Consider the following 20000-nt stretch of genomic DNA (forward strand, 5'->3'; position numbering starts at 1 on the left):
TGAGTCAAACCTGTTTTAAACTTGGCTTTCTTTGCTCTCTTGGGACTTAAAGTGATTGTTTCCACTCAAACTCAAACTGCCTGAAGGCACCAACTCTCTTTGTAGTTCTTCCACTGTCTGCTGATGTAATTACACTGTCTACATCTCTGTACCTGTAGTTTATTTATTTTGGGGGTGTTTAGGGCTGCTAACTGCTATGAAAAGTTACATGAATGTGAGCCTGTTATGTATCCATAGAGTAGACTCTTGTCTTTTTGTCTTGACATTGTGGTCAGTTCAGAAAGAATGATCTGTCATGAAAATAATCCCAGTACAAGCACAGCAAAGTATAAACCTGAATCCTTAAAGGAGTACTTCCACATTTCGTGAAATGTGTTTATTCAGGGGGGTCTGGGTTGAAGTGGGTTTCAAAGGATTCCATTCTTTGAAAATGTTCTTACCATGTTTGAGACTGCTTCAAACAGTGGATACATGTATCCACCAGTGCAGCCATTGGAAATTCCTCCTAAATTCAAAATTTGTCTGACATTGATACACCCCTCCAAAAACATATTGCAGAAATGAAATCAAAAACTGCTGCTATTTCAGGTTTCTCTGAATGAGCAAAGCCAAAAACAGATGGTACAGATATCCTGGTCAAAATATGTATAAAAAATGTATTATCAATGACATATTCTGTCCCAAATTACTCAGCCAGAAAATCAGCCTTTGGCTCCACCCACTGAGGTTTACCCAGTCAATGAGATTACTGCTGCCGGCAGAGTGGCTCTGTCTCTCCACTGTATGTTCTGTAGAAATAAAACTCTGCCAGCATTATGGGACTATGTAATTTGGGTGACCAGCTGTTTGCAGATGTACCTTGTTGTATTTCTCGGCACTCTGCAGCTCATCGTCAAACTCTGGCATCGACTGGTTCAGTCTGTTCTTCAGTTCCTTCAGCTGCAGCATGCTGCCTGCTAGCCCAGCCTCGCAGCGCTCCCAGTTCTGAGACACAATTTAAAAAAACATTGATCATCCATATTAATGCACTGGGTTCTTAAACTTAGCTTCTTGGCTTAGAGAATGAGCAGAGAGCTATTTGGACTAAAAGTGGATTGCTCCTTTGTTACATTATACTTGGGCAAATTACTAGATAATCTCATGTCTCATGATAAGTACCTTTATAAGTCCTTCTTGTTGCAAGCAAGAAAGCCATTACATGTGGAAGTGGCTGTGGATAAACCCGCCATCTAAGGATGATTGGATTGCAATTGTCAGCCTAATAAACTGTATGGATAGACTGACCTTTTCCTTAATGTTACAATTTGACCAATATATTACTATAAATGGTCTGTATTGTAAGGAATACACCCACGCTAATTGTAAATCCCTGTTTTTTTTCCAGTGTGTTTTGCCTGCACTGTATGGCCCATGTCTCTTTGTTTTCTATTACCCTCTTTCTTTCTTTCCTGTTCTTGTTTAAACCTAAAAAAACAATAAAAAGAAAGTTTAAAAAACGAGAGAGAATGAGCAGAGAGCTATTACACTCCTTTATCTCAGACTTCCTAAACATGTCCACTGTCTTTAATAACCATTAATCAGAGCAGATTGGATTTACTCGCCCGCTCTCAGGCAAACAGAAGCCGTCAGAGGCTACAGGGGACAGATGCAGGATTGAGACGTTTCCACGAAAACAAGACAGGTGAATAACAGGTTGAATAAACAAAAACTCAACTCTTATAATCAGACTCTACTGTACCTGCAGCTGGTTGAGGGCAACAAGACACTGAAAAGGTACTGTACTTTGTTCCTGTTCCCTCTTTTTAATCTGTAATGAGCCTTTCCTGCAACATACTTTAACATGACTTTGCCTACATTTAGCGGGTGCGCTATAGAACTGTAAAACGACGGGGAACTGAAGCCGTTATCTCTGCTCTCTTCAAAGCCACCAGACTTCTTTTACAAAAAAACAGTAATTTGTTGTATTTTAGTTTGTGGTATTGTGTGACTTTGGTGTTTTTTTTGTTGTTGTTTTTTTAACATTTTATTAAAAACAGAATCAAGTTTTGAAAATAGACATTTTGTACAGTTTAGATTTTAAATGGGAAAAAGACACAAAACAAAGTGACAGAGCAAAACAAAAGGCACACAAAAGGCAAAGAAATAAACAAAAAAACACACGATATAACATAACTTAGTGTGGTAAGATTTGCAAGTCTGCGAAATATGATAGAAACAGCTGCCAAATATGAAAAAAACTTGTCAGTGTTTACTTTCATTGTGTACTTAATTTACTCAAGTTTCAAGAAAAACATTACATCTACAGCCGACTTTGAAAGGGTTAGTTCGGAGTCACCAAAATCACAGAGAATTGGCCGACTGAGATCAAAACTGTGCAGTGAAATACACCAACAAGATGTTCCTGGCAGCATCACTTCATCTCCTGCAACCACAGTAACAACTTGACACAGAGCGACAGATTACCTTGACGATCGTCTCGGTGAGTTCCGTCCTCCGGCCCAGCAAGCTGTGGATGTTGTCCCACTCCTCATGCAGGGATCCCAGCTCCGTCTGCAGCCGAGTCTGGGTCTCCTCGTCCCCCATGGAGAAGAGCTGCCGGCCGACTTCCAGAGTCTGAATGAAACTGCACTGATACCTCTGGAACAACAGCTCTGCGTGCTGAGGAGCAAGATGGAGGATAGAGAAGGTTAAAGATGATTCTTTTTTTTGTTTTAAAGGAAAAAGGAGGAGACAGAGAGAAACCAAAAGAGAAGGTTAGCCAATGAGCTGTTCTGTGGTCTTTACAGTGAAGGGCTTACTGGTCCCTTACTGGAAGCTGTTTATTGTATCTACACTCACAATCAATTTAAACCCATCTCTTCTTATCATGGTAATCAAAGCATCAGAATGGAAACGCCTAAATGTTTTTTTAATCTGTTTTTAAATTTAAATGTAATCAGCATCAGTTGTTTCCTCTTCCTAAATCTCAAAATCAGCCCTCAGACAGCTGTTTTTTTCTGCCTGAATAAATAACTGTTCTATAGACCATCAATTATCTGCAGGAGTCTTTGACAGTCCTGAAAATGTACCATAAAACTGTTTGGTTGTTTCTGGAAAGCCTGACCACAGAGTCCACAGAGTACTGCCATAGCTGAAGAATAAAATCTGTTTTATGTCTGTGGTACAATCTGAAAGAGACTTGCACCAATCACACGAAAGCTGATTGGCTGCAATATAAGTTGCATGTTGGGCTCATTTGTAGTCGTACAGCAAAATTACATTTGTACTGCAATAGACAGTACTACAACACTATGGAATAAAAAAATAAAAATAAAGAGAGCATTAGAGGTACAGTTGCATGGCCGTAGGAAAATTAAGACCTGTTTAAAATTATTTAAATCCTAGAACACAATACTTTAGCAAATTTAAGACTTTTTAAGGCCTACAATTTTGATTTTGAAATTTTAGACTTATACCCCGCGGAAACCCTGCCACTAAGTTCCTCACAAAATGTAGAAAATTCCCGTAGTTTCCATGTCTGTAATAACTGATTCCCTGATATTCCAGCCCTGCGGCTGTCCATCTCACCTGGAGGTCCCGGAGGGAGCGTGGCAGCTGCTGCAGGCTACAGCGGGCCGGTCCGGCTGGGGGGAGGATGGTCTTTGTCTCCGACAAGAACCTCTGCAGCTTCCTCAGGCTGCGGCCGTACAGGTGCCAGTGTTTCACCAGCCCCTCCACGAGGGAGCGCCGCTGGTCCGCCCGCTGCACCGCCCCCTGCCAGTGCTCCCTGAGCTGGGCCAGCTTCAGGAGGAAGTCACTCCTGGGCACATTAACACAGTAACGAAGCATTGTGTGGGTTTATATTATATTGGCACCAATCCAGTACCATTTTGTTCATAGGACTTGTCTGACCTCTCGCAAGCTGTATCTAATGACAGTTAGTGGTGATGCCTCATGCACTTTATGTTTGCTGAAGACCTTGGGCACACTTCTTTCTTTGTTTTAAGATGACTTTTTTGGCATTGTAGGCATATATTTGATAGGACAGCTTAGACATGAAATGGGAGAGAGAGGGGGAATGACATGCAGCAAAGGGCCGCAGGTCGGAATTCATCCCGCAGTCGCTGTAGCGAGGACTAAGCCTCTGTACGCAACTGGAAAATGACTTTTAGTAAATTAAAGAGGGTGAGGCAAAAACACCTTCATTTTTCCTTCCTTTTATAATTTTTGGGGGACATTTTACGCCTTTATTAGAGAGGAAAGCTGATGATATGAAAGGGGGAGAGAGAGGGGCAGTGACATGCAGCAAAGGGCCATGGGTTAGAATTGAACCAATGGCCGCTGTAGCGAGGACTAAGCCACTGCAAATGGGGCAGGGTGCGCACGCTCAACCAGGTGAGTGGCCCCGGTGCCCCTGGGAACGTTTCTTTATATTTTCTGGGAGTGCACCCACTGCTACACGGTTCTGGCAGAGTGTTGCCTCCGACCTGACGTCATTCATATTGGGGACAGCCGCACAGAAAATGGTTGGAGTGTGCTGGAAGCCCCCCACGCACTTGGCTTTTTTTTCTCAACATTGTTTATATGGAACTTTCAATAGGCCGCAATAATGGAGCTTAAGATGAGAATGTGGACATGTGGCTTCTAGCAGCTGAGTTGTTAAAAGGCTGGCTGTGTGGGGCGCAGCAGAGGCTCAATCCTCGCCGCATCGGCCGTGGATTCCACTCCGACCCGCAGCCCTTCGCTGCATGTCATTCCCCCTCTCTCACTGCTTTCATGTCAAATTAAGGCCTAAAATGCCCAAAAAATAATCTTTAAAAATGCCATCTGTGACTGCAGTGACCAGCCTACAGGGTCCTGGGGAAAGGTGTTATTTTTATTATTAGGGGGGGTCACTGGAAATTTCGCTGGACGTCCTTCTTTTCGATCGGATGTCCGTCGCCTTCTGCTTTCTTTGTGTTGGCATTCTAACCTCTGGTGGATTTGTGAGGACTATGGTTAACTGCTCCTCAGATCTCCGCAGGGTAAATCCAGACAGCTAGCTAGACTATCTGTCCAATCGGAGTTTTCTGTTGCACGACTAAAACTACTTTTGAACGTACGTCGCACATTTTCCACCAAAACAAAAGTTCCTTCCTGAGGCTATTTTGCAGAGGCACCGTGGCTCTGTCTGGCGATTAGCACAGCCCATGACGATTGTGATTGGTTTAGAGAAATGGCAACAAACAAGAGCATGTTTTTCTCCTATCCCAGAAAGTCACTTTCCAGTTGGATCTTCTTACCCAGGGGCGTAGCACAAAATTCTGAGCCCCGTATCCCCCCGCATCCACAGCTATTCATTCTAGCATCTTTTTGGGCCCTCCTCACATGAGGGCCCTGGGTATTCAGTCCCCTTTTTCCCCCCAGTCCGACACCCTGTTCTTACCTGTCCTCCACCTCTCCTTTCTGCAGAAGATGAAGGGCTTCAGTGACCACGGAATGAAGGATCTGGTGACCGGTGGACAGCTCTGCCTGAAACCGCTGAAAACACCAGGAGAGATCAGCTGATTACATCTCCGTGCGTCTGTAGTGTTTGTGTGAAGTCTTGTGAGTGAGTGTGTTAGTCATGTGTGATACCTTGTGTGTGCAGAGCTGCTGTCTGAGGCCAATGTAGGAGCCGGCCACATCCACAGCCAGGCTGTCCTCCATCCTCTGCAGGAAAGACATCCAGCTCTCACACTTCTGCTCAAAGCTCTGCCACCTCAGTGCCTCCGTCTGCAGTTCGCTGCACACCCAACAACAAAAACAACACTTCATCTGAAAGCTGCACTATGTACTGTAGTAGTACATTTTATTTCATGTATATTAACGGTATCTTAAACAATGAATTTCCAATAAAATGCCTATGTGGCGGCCGCGTCTGTCAGTTTGGGCCCTTTCTTTTCTAGTTATTTCATTGAGTTTTTTTTGTCATATTAAGATTTATTAGGGCCCGAGCGCCGACAGCGGCAAAGGCCCTATTGAAACTGAAGGAATTATTTTCCCGTCAAATGAATTGGCTTTTTGAGGGGCTTAACATATTCAAAAACTCACCAAATTTGGCGGTCGCATCAAGTCTGGTGAAAATTTACGTATTTTAAGGGTTTCGGGAATAGGCGCACAAAAATGGCTCGCTAGCGCCCCCTACAAAGTTAAATAAATTGCGCCCCTGCAGTGCATTTAACGTAGACTCACAAAACTTGGTACACGCGGCCATTTTGAGTGTTTAGCAATGAACAAAGAAGTTGTTGTAACTTGAGTGTACGGTGTCGTATCTGCCCGAAATTTCTCACGATTTACAAAGGTCCAGACCTGAGGACACCTACAGGCCAAAATTGACTTTTGGTCATAGCGCCCCCCGCTGGCAACAGGAAATGCGCCTTATATGACAAACATCATCCGATTTACATGAAACTTATAATGTGTGGTCTACATGTGATACTGAGCCACCCCCTATACTTTAACCATGCCCACTTACTCAGGCCACGCCCCCTTTCATAACATTTGAACCTTTTAATGTAGAGTTTTGTGTGAGGTGTCACTGAACTCAGCAGAGTTCCTTCTTCATTGGTGATGGTTTGGCCCGCCCTCTATGCTTTAGCCACGCCCCTTTTCACAGCTAATGAACTGTATGACGTAGAGTCTTGTGTGAGGTATCGTTGAACTCAGCGGGGAGTTCCCTTTTCATTGGTGACGATTTGCGGTGTCTGAGTGCCGCGCAAATGCACGGTCGCAAGGAGCAGCGTCCGCCGGTAACCCCGACGCGCGCAGAGGCGCGAGAGCCCTTCCATCGCTGCTCGCAGCTTTAATTCATTTTGCTATTTGTAACCAAAATTTTTTATTTTATTTTAAAAAAAAATATATATTTTTTCACACCGTTGAGACTTGACTTGGACTCGAGCTCAAAGACTTGAGACTCGACTTGGACTTCCAAAAAATGACTTGTGAACATCTCTGCTGATCAATATCCTTCTTTTAAACTACGCAGGTAGAGTACAATCATCCTGACTAATGAGCCAGTAAGCCTGACCTGCAGGCCTCCTCAGCTCTGGCGGAGGCGTCGGCCCAGCTGTGGTTGAGGCGTTGCAGGCGGCGTGCTGCAGCGTCGCCCAGCGTCAGGCTGCAGCTCTGCTCATTCAGCACATCCAGGTCAGCAGTCAGGCCACTCAGCTCCAGGAGGCAAGACTGGAAACATATATGGTGGCATCAGATCACAAGAGACTGGACGACTGCATGCATGGCATCACAGCTGAGGAACACTACATGCTACACATGGTCTGTGTTCTTCTGTCACCATTTAGTCTTTTTTTTTTTACTTCTTCACTAATTTTTCTGGTGAGATCCCCTTCCATATACCAAAATGTAACATTCATTCTGTATGTCCTTTGGTTGTGGTTTTTATATAAGACGTTACAGATTTCTACCACAACCTCACATGTAATTTTGTATTTTATGTTCAGTTAAACAAAAAATATATATATATATATCCCAGGAAGTGGATTTCCTCTTTATCTCCGAGACCCGGCTGAGTGTTGGTGAGTCCGGTGTCTTCACCAAACTTTTACCTGATGAGTGCTGCTTTTTTAACTCTCCTCCGACGTCTGGCCGTGGAGGAGAAATTGCGACTGTTTTTAAGAGTGACTTTAAGGAGGTTTTTCCCAGTGTTGGGCCATCTTGTCTCACAGTTATTAATAGCAGTCTGTCCTCTGGAGTAGTCTCTGTAAATATTAAACATGCAGTTGTGCTGCCTTTATTAAAAAAACCTGGGCTGGATCCTACTATTTTGGCAAATTTTAGGCCTATCTCCAAATTGCCCTTCTTCTCTAAAATCTTAGAGAAGATTGTATATTCCCAGCTCATGGACTTTTTAAATGAACAAAATATTCTTGAAATTTTCCAATCCGGTTTTAAAACATTGCACAGCACAGAATCAGTTTTTAATGATATCTTTTTAGCTACTGACTCTGGTCACTGTGTTATCCATGTACCGGTCACATTCCTGACACTCACTGCTCCTCTCTCATGTGGGCTCTGTGCTTGGCCCTCTTTTATTTTCTCTCTATCTACTCCCACTTGGTTCCATTCTCAGGAAACATTTTCACTGCCATGCGGACGACAGACAAATCTACGTTCCCCTCAAAAAGTCTGATTCCTACACTGTTAACCCACTGCTACAATGCTTACATGATATTGAAGCTTGGATGTCTTTAAAGTTTCTAAATTTGAATGAAGAAAAGACAGAAGTCATGGTCTTTGGTGACACTTCTGTGACCCCCACCCCCCCTAGTTGATGTGAGTATTCTTGCACAGTATCGCAAGCCAATTGTGAAAAATTTGGGGGTGAAAGTGGACTCAGACCTCACATTTGACAGCCAGATTAAAGCTGTGGTGAATTCTAGCTTTTTCCAGTTAAGGCAGCTGGCAAAAATCAAACCAGTCCTTCAGAGACTACACTTTGAGACACTCCCAGCCGATCTCTCAGGTCAGCTGACCAGCTGCTCCTGATGGTGCCTAAAGCTAGGCTTAAGCTCAGAGGGGATCGAGCGTTTGCTGTTGCAGCTCCAAAACTTTGAAATGGACTGCCTCTGCACATTAGACAGGCCTCCTCTCTGTCTAATTTTAAAAATCTTCTTAAAACCCACCTGTTTTCTTTGGCTTTTAACACCAGGTAGAGTGTTGATCTTATGTGTATACTTGCATATTTTTATTGTGCATTTTAGTATTTTAGTTTTTTATTTATTCTAATTATTATTTATTTTTGTTTTATCTTTTTGTGCAGCACTTTGGAAACCTTGTGTTTGTTAAAATTGTGCTATATAAATAAAGCGGATTGGATGTTATTGTGTCAATATTTTGTTTTATTACTATTATTATTATAACTAATTCTATTTTTTCTATTTCTTATACTTTATGTATATTTTTTTCTCCTATGTCTACTTAATGTGTATTTGTGTAATTCTGATGTGTGTAAATTTTTTTCTTCTGAGCTGCTGTAGCACAGGAATTTCCACAGTGTGGGATTAATAAAGTCTATCTTATCATGCCGTCTCACCTTGTCTGCTGTCCGATCCACAGCGTGCAGACGCGCCTGCCAAAGCTCCAGGTTTCCCTCCAGTGACTCCAGGACGCTTTCAAACTCCTGCAGACGCTGGAGCTCCTCCTACACTCAGACATGACACAGGACATACGCCCATCCGTGTCTTAAATGTATAGCCATAGGTGTATATGTTGGGGGGGGTGCAGGGAATACGTGATGTTGGGGGGGATGCAGGGGATACGTCCCCTCCAATATTTAGAAGAGGTAGTTTTGTCCCCCTCAAAATATACGAAAGACAACACATTCCCAAAAAAGAGGTGAAATAACCATTCAGGGGGCTCAAAACATGTACAGAAAACAAGAACTGTTGTCTACCTTGTGCTACATTGGGGGGTTAAAGAACACAACAGGAGCGTAAAAAATAAATGTATGTTTTCTTGTGATTTCATGTCTTTTATGTAGATTTAAAAGTTGGAGCTTCTGGCTTTAACAAGGTCTTATTCTCTAACAGATTTGTTGTTAAGATGTTTATGATTCCTAAAAATAAAAAAAGCATCCTGACACACGTGTGATGTATATGCAGAAAGTTTTGAACAATACAGAATAATATTTCAGTTCACATACAGTAAATAAAGACATTTGCACAATACATTGTTGCATACAAATTCACCAGAATGCAGGAAATGAAGTGTTTGTTGCTCTACATTTTATTGGGGAGGAACCCCAGACCCCCAGAACCCCAGAACCCCAGGTTATAATGTGTCCCCCCCCAATGTTGAAACTAAACCTGCGCCCTTGTTCTTGGCTCACCCTGGACATCCCATAAATAGAATCATTCATTCATTAAATATTACCTGCAGCTGACCCAGCTTCCCTGTCACCGTCTGGCTGAGCTGCTGAACACCACGGGACAGCAGCCGGCTCTCTGATTGGACAAGACTGGCAGCTGAAGGTTCCAGGTGGCCACTGACGTCCTTGGAGGCCTCCAGCACAGCCTGAAGGTCCGACTGCAGAGCGCCCGTTCTCTCCAGGACACTCTGGAGCACAGGTGGACAGGGACAAACAGGGATACAGATGTAGGTGAATAAATAAAAAAAGTGATCACAGCTCTAACCCCGGACCCACTGACGTTGACTCTCAACCCCCAGTGTCGGTGATTTGTACAGAGTGAAAGGCACCCTGAACCAAAACGGCTACCACAGCATTTTGCAGCAAGATAATGACCCAAAACATAAGTCCAAGCTTAGCCAGAACTACCTTAGCAAAAAAGAACAAGATGGTAAGCGTAAAAACATGGAGGGGCCAGCACAGTCACCAGACTTAAACCCCATTGAGCTGGTTTGGGAGGAACTGGACAGAAAGAGGAAAGCAAAGCAACCTACAAGTTTATGGGAACTTCTGCAACAGAGTTGGGAAGAACTTTCTGAAGAATATTTGATTTCCATTGTAGAAAGAATGCCACGTGTGTGTTCAGCTGTTATATCTGCCAAAGGGGGCTTCTTTGATGAGTAAAAAATTTAAAAAACATTTTGTTTTATAAATTGATTCCATGATTTCTTTTTTTTTTTTTTTTTTCAATTATCTTTTTATTGATTTTTAACATTTTATTAACAATAAAAAAAGAAAAAGAAGAAAAAAAATACAGAAAATTAGATCAGGTCAGTGGTCATGGTCACAGATCACAGTTCATCCTTTGTGAATGTTATGTAAACATGTCAAACTCTGTTATGACAGGGTAGTGTCAGAGGTCCATAAGCGGTTCCCATATCCTGCGGAAGGCTTATTTTTTAGGGCGTATGTGTGTTGTTCCAGTCTCAAAGTTTCATTTAGGATTTTTTTAAACAGATTAAATGATGGGGGTCTTTGTTGATTCCAATTGAGCAAGATGCATTTCTTTGCTATATAAGACATTATGATAATCCTCTTCCTGCATGTGGCATCCAGGGTCTTGTCCAATTCCGTACCAAAGAGGTACCGTGTTGGTGTAATGTCCAGCGGGGTTTTCACAATCTTAACAGTTAAATGTTTTAATTTCCTGCATTCCCAAAAAACATGCATAATTGACCCTTTACATGATTTACAACGATGACATCTGGGGGATGAGTTAGGAAACATTTTACTTAAGCGGAGCGGAGTAAGGTACATCCTGTGCATGAATTTATAATTTTGCTCAATTATTTTATTACAGGACAGTGAGGAAAAAACATTCTGACATATCGTATCCCACTGATCTTCGTCAAAAGCACGTCCCATATCCTTCTGCCATATGTTCCTAAGTGGGGTCAAGGAAGAGCTGTAATAGTCCAACAAAGCACTATAAATTACAGAGATTTTTCCTTTTAATGATGTTGATTTTACCAAAATCTCCTCGAGATTTGTCAGCCCCAAAGACAGGCGTTTTTCCCCATTAAGGGTGTTTATTAGATGGCGAATTTGTAAGTATCTATAAAAGTCCTGTTTCGGAATTTCATATTCTGCCATTAGAACAGAAAAGGACTTGAATGTATCCCCGGTAAACAATTGTTGGAATTGATGTATACCATTTCCTCTCCACTTTGTATACAAAGAACCGCCAATAGATGGTGGCAGATCTGGGTTTAAGGATAAGGGGGAAAGCCTGGAGATTTTGCCGAAATTCCCACAGAACTTATTTATATCTTGCCAAGCCTGAAGAGTGTTGTATACTACATATGTTTTTGTTATTTGATGCAGTGCATTTATGTTGTTAATGAATGGTAGCAAAGTTGTAGAAATAGGATTACAAAGTTCTTCTTCTATGTCTATCCAGTGTGCATTATTACGCTTTTGTACCCAGCTAATCAGGCCCTTTGTCTGGGCAGCCCAATAGTACATCTGTAAATCTGGTAATTCCAGTCCCCCTTTCTCTCTAGATTTTGTATAAGTTTTAAAAGCCATTCTTGGTATGGAATTTTTCCAGATGAAAGAGGTTAACATTTTGTTTATAGATTTAAAGAATGTTTTATCCAAGTAACAGGGCAGTGACTGATATAAATAGCTAAAACGGGGCAGAACATTCATTTTAATTACATGTATTCGTCCGAGAAATGAGATGGGGAGCATTTTCCAATGTTCTAATTCTTCCTTAATCTTTTTAAGCAATGGAATGTAGTTTATGAAGTAAAGATCCTTAAGTTTTAGAGCCACATTTACCCCAAGATACTTAAAGCTGCTCTGGGCCCAGGTGAACGGAGAGATTGCCCTGAGTCTATTAGAAACTGACGAGTTAATGAATAATGCATTGGATTTTGTCAAATTGATTTTATAGCCCGATATTGTTCCAAATTTAGAGATAAGATCTAATACTGCTGGGATTGATCACTCAGGGCTGGTTAAGTATATGATTATATCATCAGCATATAGTGAAATTTTGTTCTGTTTTCCCGATAGTGATACCAGCAATCTCTTCATTAGCCCGTATGGCTTCTGCGAGTGGTTCAATTGCCAAGTTAAATTTCATTTCATTTCATTTTTTATTTATTAAACAGGAAAAGATTAAAGACAATCGGGCCTGACTCAGTGTAAAACTGATTTTCAGCAGGTTCCTGCTCTGCAGGACATAAACACCACATACACAACAAAAACTCCTAGACAGAAACAGTAACAAACACACAGACCAGGAGAATGAGCAGCAGGGCAAAGCCATAAAGCTGACTTAATGGTCGCAGGTAAACCTCTCCATTAAATAGCGAGCAAATGTTAATTTAAATGATGTTATTGATGTTAAATTTCTGATGTGCTGTGGAATGTCATTCCAGACTTTAGTGAGCACATAGAAAAAAGATCGCTGTCCATAACAGTTTCTAAAAGCCGGTAAAGGCAAAAGTCCATTTGTAACAGATCTCGTAATGCGCTCAGACCTTGAACTGGGTTTTGGAACCAACGTAGAGAGCAGCTACAGTGTGACCATTTAAAATTTGATAATACAGTTTAGGCTTAATTTATAATTCTCAAATGTCAAGGCATTACACAAAGATAGTGCAGTACAGTGGTGAGTCCATCCAGGAAGCCTAACATGTAGCTTATAGGCTTTGTTATAGAGTCTTATTACTGGTTCAAGAATCTCATTTGTTGTAAGTGACCAAACAGGTAAACAATACGACAAAGTAGACATAATGATGGCATGAAGATAAGTCGAAATAAAAATGGAGATAAAGGGCACCCCTGCCAACAGCCTCTAAACAAATAAAAATTTTCAGTGAGGGTACCATTTATACATATTTGAGCTTGAGGGTTGCTATACATAGTTCTGACCCACCCAATACATTTTTCACCAAGATTAAATTTCTCCAGAACAGCAAACAAATATGACCACTCGACCCTATCAAACGCTTTTTCTGCGTCAAGCGAAAGTAGTAGAGCTGTTCTGTTGTGTAGGGCCGAGTGGTCAATTATATTTAATAGCCTCCGGATATTGTCAGATGCATAGCGCGCCTTCACAAAGCCGGACTGATCGGGATTAATAATCTGGGGCAACAGGTTTTCCAGCCTGCGTGCAATTAATTTGGATAATATCTTAAAGTCAACTGGAAGTAATGAAATTGGGTGAAATGATGCACATTCAGCAGCATCCTTGTCCTTCTTATGTATTAAAGATATTATTGCCGTCTTCATAGTATCAGGAAGAACGCCACTTTCAAAAAAATCAGTAACCATGGGCATGAAAAGTGGCTCGATTTGCACCCAGAAAGCCTCATAGAATTCTACAGAATATCTGTCCAAACCTGGAGTTTTTCCGGAGGGCATTGACTTGATTGCTTGTAGCACCTCCTCTGGGGTGAATGGTGCACTCAACCGCTCCTTCTCATCCTCTGAGATAGAGGGTAGGGATACTTTTTCCAAAAATCTGTGGATATCTATGGCGGAGGGATTTTCTGATGCGTAAAGCTGTGTATAAAAATCAAGAAATGAGGACTTAATTGATTGTGTATCATATTTCAACTGGCCTGACACATTACGTGTGCACTTTATTGTGTTTTCTGCACGTTCTTTTTTGAGTTGATAGGCTAGAAGTCTACTTGGCTTGTTACCATATTCATGATATTGCTGCTTGGTAAAGAATAGAAGTTTTTTGATATGTTCTGTTTGAATGAGGTTAAGATTAGTTCTGGCTGCATTTAGTTTTCTCAAGTTTTCCTCAGTAGGAATTCTTTTATGACATTGTTCCAGATTGATTAACTCTTTCTTAAGTTGTTCTGTTTGTTTAGTAATAGATTTTTTTTTTGCAGATGCGTAAAGATCAACTGGCCCCTAATTACCATGATTTCTTTTTTACAATAAGACATTGAACTGCATGAATTTCAATAAAAACCTGGAAAAATCGGGGTGTTCTAAAACTTTTGGTAGTGTATATTGTGACGGCCCTGTGTAATCTGGCATCGCCTCTCTGTGGGAGTGTTATCTCTCTGGTCGAACCCATCTTTGTTTCCATCTTTGTTTGAGTTGATTGCAGATCTGGTGCACCTGGGAGCGGGGAGCTGATAAAGCTCCACCTGGTCAGACTAGACTCCTCTCTCTTCACTACCATCCAGACCTCAACCATGGCCTGATCACCCTGCCTTCCACATTTTGTTTTGGGTTTATTTAAGTTAGTTAAGTTCTGTTTAGTTTATTCTTTTGTTAAATAAATCACTTTTGATCATTTACGATGCCTCGCTCCCTCTTTTGTCATGGCCTTTGAGCCAGGTTGTGACAAAATGGGGGCTCGTGCCGGTTTTTGTGTTTGGTTAGTGTGTGTTGTGGTTTAGTTTGTTGGGAGCGTGGCAGCCCGTTGGACTAGTAAGAAGTTCTTTTTTGCTTTGGTTATTGTTTGTTTGTTTGTTTGTTTGTTTGTTTGTTTGTTTGTTTGTTTGTTTGTTTGTTTGTTTGGTAGTGCGGTGGTGCTGTACGTTGGTTTGGCTGGTTGAGCTGGGTAGTGAGGGCTTGTTTTCTGGCATTTGTGTTATATCTTTGTTGGTATTTTTGTTTTGTTTTGTAAGTTGTTTGCTACGGTCGACAGGTGATCCGGGTGGCTGGTGTGGGTCCTCGTGTGCGTGTTTATGGTGGATGGAGTTTTCTCTTGTAGGCTGTAGTGACGGTCCACTTTTGGGCTGGTTGAACTGATCTTTGATAGTGTTGTGGCGAACGTGGGTGAAGCTTTTGGCTTGGGAGCATGTCCGTGGTTTTCGGAGGGTTGCTAGCATGCTAGTTGCTTTCCCTTGCCAGCGGTCGTTAGTGCATAAGTACCCACCACAAGTAGCTGCATGAAGACTAGGGTTGAGTTAGTTAGCGGGGAAGCTCCATACCAGGTGGGGGTTGGTCCTCTTAATGCGCACGGGGACGTTGCACTGTCTTGCTGGGTGTGTTGCTGTCGTTTTGTTTTGTTTTGCCAGTTGTAGTTGTGATGGCGGAGTGTGATGCGTTTATTGCGGCTCCGTCTGAGGAGGCGTTGGGGCGTTGTACTAAGGAGCAGTTGTTGAAGATTGCGGAACACTTCTCGGTAGTGGTAAGCATAAACGCTTGAAAGAGAACATTAGGGTAGTTTTGAAGTCAGAGTTGAGAGAGAGAAAGGTGTGTTGGCTGGGGATGTGGATGATGGTTCTCCTGTCTCCACGGTTTCCGCGGGTACGTTTGTTCAGACTCAGGGCTTATCGTTACAACAACAGAGGGAGCTGTTGTTGATTCAGCTTGAGCATGACCGATGTAAACATGAATTGCTAATGAAGAAGCAGATTGAGGTGGAGAGGATTCGGCAAGAAATAGAGCAGGCCAAATTGGATCTGGAGGGGCGCCGTTTAGCTTTAGCAACTGAAGGTGAGGGTTCCAGTGGAGCTCAGAGCGGGCAGTTGTCTAGAGCTGTGCGTTCCTTTGATGTTAACTTACGACTACTGCCACCGTTTAATGAGAAAGATCCCGATACGCTTTTCTTGTTGTTTGAGCGTGTCGCTAAGGCTAGGGATTGGCCTGATGAAGATTGTGCATTGATGCTTCAATGTGTGCTGACGGGACGGGCGCAGGAAGCTTATTCTTTGTTGAGTACAGTGGATAGCTCAGGCTATGCGACTATCAAGTCTGCTGTGTTAAAAGCGTATGAGTTAGTGCCAGAGGCATATCGCCAACGTTTCAGGTCCTGGGAGAGACGTAGTGGTCAAATTTATATGGAGTTTGCTCGGGACCTGACTGGTCATTTTAAACGTTGGTTGGCTGCGCTGGAGGTCACTACTTTTGAGGGTCTGTGTGATCTTGTGGTTTTGGAGCAGTTTAAGGACATGCTTCCTGGTTACATTGCAACATATGTTAGTGAGAAGCAGAGTGTCACGGCAGCGGGTGCGGCTACGTCAGCCGATGAGTACTTGTTGCTTCATAAAGGAGGTTTTAGAGAGCGGGCTACAACGCGTGAGCGTTCTTGGAGAGCTGGTGCGCCAATCTCGGAGGCGGTATTGCGTGGTGATGCTGTCCACACTAATTGTAACTACTGTCATGAAAAGGGTCACTGGAAGGCTGACTGTCCGCTCCTGCATTTTAAAAACAAACCTGGAGTATCGAAGGTTAAGCCTGTGGCAGCCGCTGCGCGGGTTGTTGTGGACTGTGTATCTGAGTTGCTTACTACAGAGCTTGAACTGGATGTCTTGAAAGCATATGCTCCTTTTATTAGAGATGGCTTTGTGTCACTGGTAGGAAGTGGGGCTAAGGTGCCGGTAAAAATCCTGAGGGATACAGGGGCCTTTGACTCCTACATTGTAGGATCTGTGCTGCCGCTGTCTGACAACACTGATACGGGCGATTATATACTTAGTCGTGGCATGGGTTTAACTGTTTTGCCCATACCATTACATAAGTTGGTTCTGGACTGTGAGCTGGTGAAGGGCGAAGTAGCCGTTGGTGTGTGTCCGGCGTTGCCCATTGCTTCATTTCATTCTGGGTAACGGGCTGGTTGGTGGGCGTGTTTGGGCTGATTCTCCTCCTTTGCCAGTGGTTACATCTTGCCCGGTTATGGCTGTTGTTGATCATATCGCTGTGGACTTGCCAGGAGTTTTCTAAGCCTGTGTAAGTACACGAGCTATGAGTAACGCAGAGTCTGTGAGGGAACCTGATGGGGGTGAGGTTGAGTTTCAGGCTCCATCACTGTCAGATTTTCCGCTATCTGTGTCATTAACTGAATTGGTACAGGAACAGCAGAGTGGCTCTTCCCTTAAAGTAATGTTTGATTTGGTTGCATCTGCTACAGAGATCACCAGTGTAGCACGTGGGTATTTTGTTCAAAATGGCTTGTTGTTTAGGAAGTGGTTGACTCTGGGTACTGACGTTGTTGGAGATGCTGTCGTTCAGTTGGTGGTACCGACTAAATTTCGTCCTCTTGTCTTAAAAGTTGCTCACGATGAGAATGGGCACTTTGGTGTGAGAAAGACTTATCTTAACATCTTGAAGCATTTCTTTTGGCCGCGGGTGAAGAAAGATGTTGCAGCTTACATTAAAACATGTCATGTGTGTCAGCTAACGGGTAAGCCCAATCAGTCTGTTAAGCCTGCTCCATTACAACCTATTATGGTTGTAAATGAACCATTTGAGCATTTGATTGTGGATTGTGCGGGTCCGTTGCCATGTTCTAAGTCCGGCTGTAAATACCTACTAACTGTGATGTGTCAAAACACTCTGTATCCGTTGAGGGCTATTACCACTAAGGCGGTGGTGAAAGCACTAAGTCAGTTTATTTCGGTCTTTGGTATTCCGAAGGTCATCCAGAGAGATCAGGGGTCCAATTTTTCTTCGCACATGTTTGGTCAAGTTTTGAAGTTGTTGCGTGTCCGTCATAACCAGTCATCGGCTTATCATGCACAGAGTCAGGGGGCCTTGGAGAGATTCCATCAGACTCTGAAGTCTCTCCTGCGTGCATACGGCACAGAGGTGGATAGAGACTGGGAGGGGGGTCTTCCTTGGCTTATACTGGCTGTGAGAGAAGCTGTTCAGGAGAGTACCGGGTTTAGTCCTAATGACTTGGTTTTTGGACACAAAGTGCGTGGGCCCTTGGCTGTTTTAAAGGATGGCTTGGTGGAGACCAATCCGCCGAGAAATTTGGTTGATTTTGTCAATGGCTTTAGGCATCGGTTGCTTGTTGCAGGTGAAATGGCGAAGGAGAATTTGCAAATGTCACAGAGTAAGATGAAAACTTGCTATGATCGCCTTGCGGAACATCAGGAGTTTAGTCCTGGGGATCAAGTTCTTGCTCTGATGCCTGTTGTGAGCTCGCCATTTCAGGCTAAATATGCTGGTCCTTATACAGTTGTTGAGCGAAGGTCTGACCTTAATTACATCATTGCTACACCAGGTCGGAAAAAGTCAACACAGTTATGTCATGTCAACCTTCTCAAGTCCTATTATGGACGTGAGGGCTGATGTAAGCCAGTCAATGAGTGACAAGGTGCATCCTGTTTTGCTTGTGAGTTCGGTGTCTAACTCGCAGGGGCATAGATGACGTGCCGGAACCAGATTTGTTTGTTGTATGGTCGTCTAAGAAATTCTGAGACGCTTTGTAATCTTGATAGTCTGTTGGTGCATTTAACTGAGTCTAAGCGTGATGAGTAGTCTGGTTTGATGCAGCATTATTCATGTCTGTTTGGTGATGTTTCTACATGCACGAATTGGATCGAACATGATGTTGATGTTGGAGATGCACAACCAATTAAACAGCACTTTTACCGTATGTCTCCAGAGAAACTTAAACATCTGGACTCTGAAATTGCTTACATGCTGGAAAATAATATTGCTCTCCCGTAATTTTCTAGTTGGTCCTCTCCGTGTATTTTGGTCCCGAAACCTGATAAATCACCTAGGTTTTGTACAGACTTCAGGAAGGTAAACTCAGTAAATAAACCGGATTCCTTTCCGTTGCCACGGATGGATGACTGTATAGATCAGGTTGGTTCTGCCAAGTTTGTTAGCAAGTTTGACTTGCTTAAGGGATATTGGCAGGTTCCGTTGTCTGCACGTGCTCAGGAGGTATCGGTGTTTGTTACTCCGTCTGGGCTCTATTCTTATAGAGTTATGCCGTTTGGTTTGAGGAACGCTCCGGCCACATTTCAACGATTGATGAATCGCGTTGTCTGGTCTAGAAGGTTGTTCTGTTTACCTAGATGATCTCGTTATATATAGTGACACGTGGCACGCTCATCTTATACGCATTCGGGCATTGTTTGACAGGTTGTCTGAGGCACGTCGGACTGTCAATTTGACCAAATGTGAGATTGCGAGGGCTACTGTGACGTATTTGGGACGTGTAGTGGGGCAGGGCCATGTAGCTCCGGTCCAGGCCAAAGTTAGGGCAGTAGAATATTTTCCTGTGCCTACTACTAAAAAAGAGTTGCAACGTTTTTAGGGTCTGGTTGGATACTACAGGAGCTTTTGTAAAAACTTCTCTACAGTGGTCTTTCCTCTGACAGAGTTGTTGAAGGCTAATGTAAAGTTTTTGTGGTCTGATGAGTGTCAGCAAGCCTTTGAAAGCATTAAGTCTTTGTTGTTTTGATAAACCCTTCATGATCCAAGTGGATGCAAGTCAGTTTGGGGCGGGTGCTGTTTTGCTGCAGGAGGATGGTCAGGGATTGGCGAGACCAGTTAGCTTCTTTTCGAAAAAATTCAACCGTTATCAGCTGAATTATTCTGTGATAGAGAAGAAAGCGCTGGCACTCGTTTGGTCTTTGCAGCATTTTGAGGTGTACGTTGGTGGGAGGCCCCTTGTGGTCTACACGGATTACAATCCGCTGACATTTTTGCAGTCGTTTAAATGTCCCAATCAGAGACTCATGAGGTGGTCGTTGTTTTTGCAAGCCTACGCGCTTGAGATTAGACATATTAAAGGAGTGGATAACGTAATAGCTAATGCGTTGTCACGTGCCCCTCTGCTCTAGGTTGATATTGCAGTCTTTTGTTGTTGGTACTCTGTTTGTTTTTTTGTGTGCCTGTTCTCTTCCTTTGT

The 20000-nt window shown here is 42.9% G+C and overlaps 1 protein-coding gene across 2 annotated transcripts in view; it reads right to left on the minus strand.

The window, feature by feature from the left end:
* Nucleotides 1-20000, minus strand: part of LOC114546348 (nesprin-2) — a 152551-nt gene that overhangs the window by 44902 nt on the left and 87649 nt on the right. For both annotated transcript variants that reach the window (XM_028565063.1, XM_028565062.1), the window contains exons 24-31: nucleotides 9889-10071; nucleotides 9050-9157; nucleotides 7028-7182; nucleotides 5596-5743; nucleotides 5405-5499; nucleotides 3568-3799; nucleotides 2464-2658; nucleotides 859-984 (exon numbers count right to left, since the gene is read on the minus strand). In XM_028565063.1, the coding sequence (XP_028420864.1) occupies nucleotides 859-984; nucleotides 2464-2658; nucleotides 3568-3799; nucleotides 5405-5499; nucleotides 5596-5743; nucleotides 7028-7182; nucleotides 9050-9157; nucleotides 9889-10071 (1242 nt within the window). The remainder of the gene's footprint in view (nucleotides 1-858; nucleotides 985-2463; nucleotides 2659-3567; nucleotides 3800-5404; nucleotides 5500-5595; nucleotides 5744-7027; nucleotides 7183-9049; nucleotides 9158-9888; nucleotides 10072-20000) is intronic.

The sequence above is a fragment of the Perca flavescens genome, chromosome 20 (genome assembly GCF_004354835.1).
Source record: "Perca flavescens isolate YP-PL-M2 chromosome 20, PFLA_1.0, whole genome shotgun sequence".
NCBI classification, from domain to species: Eukaryota; Metazoa; Chordata; class Actinopteri; order Perciformes; family Percidae; genus Perca; species Perca flavescens.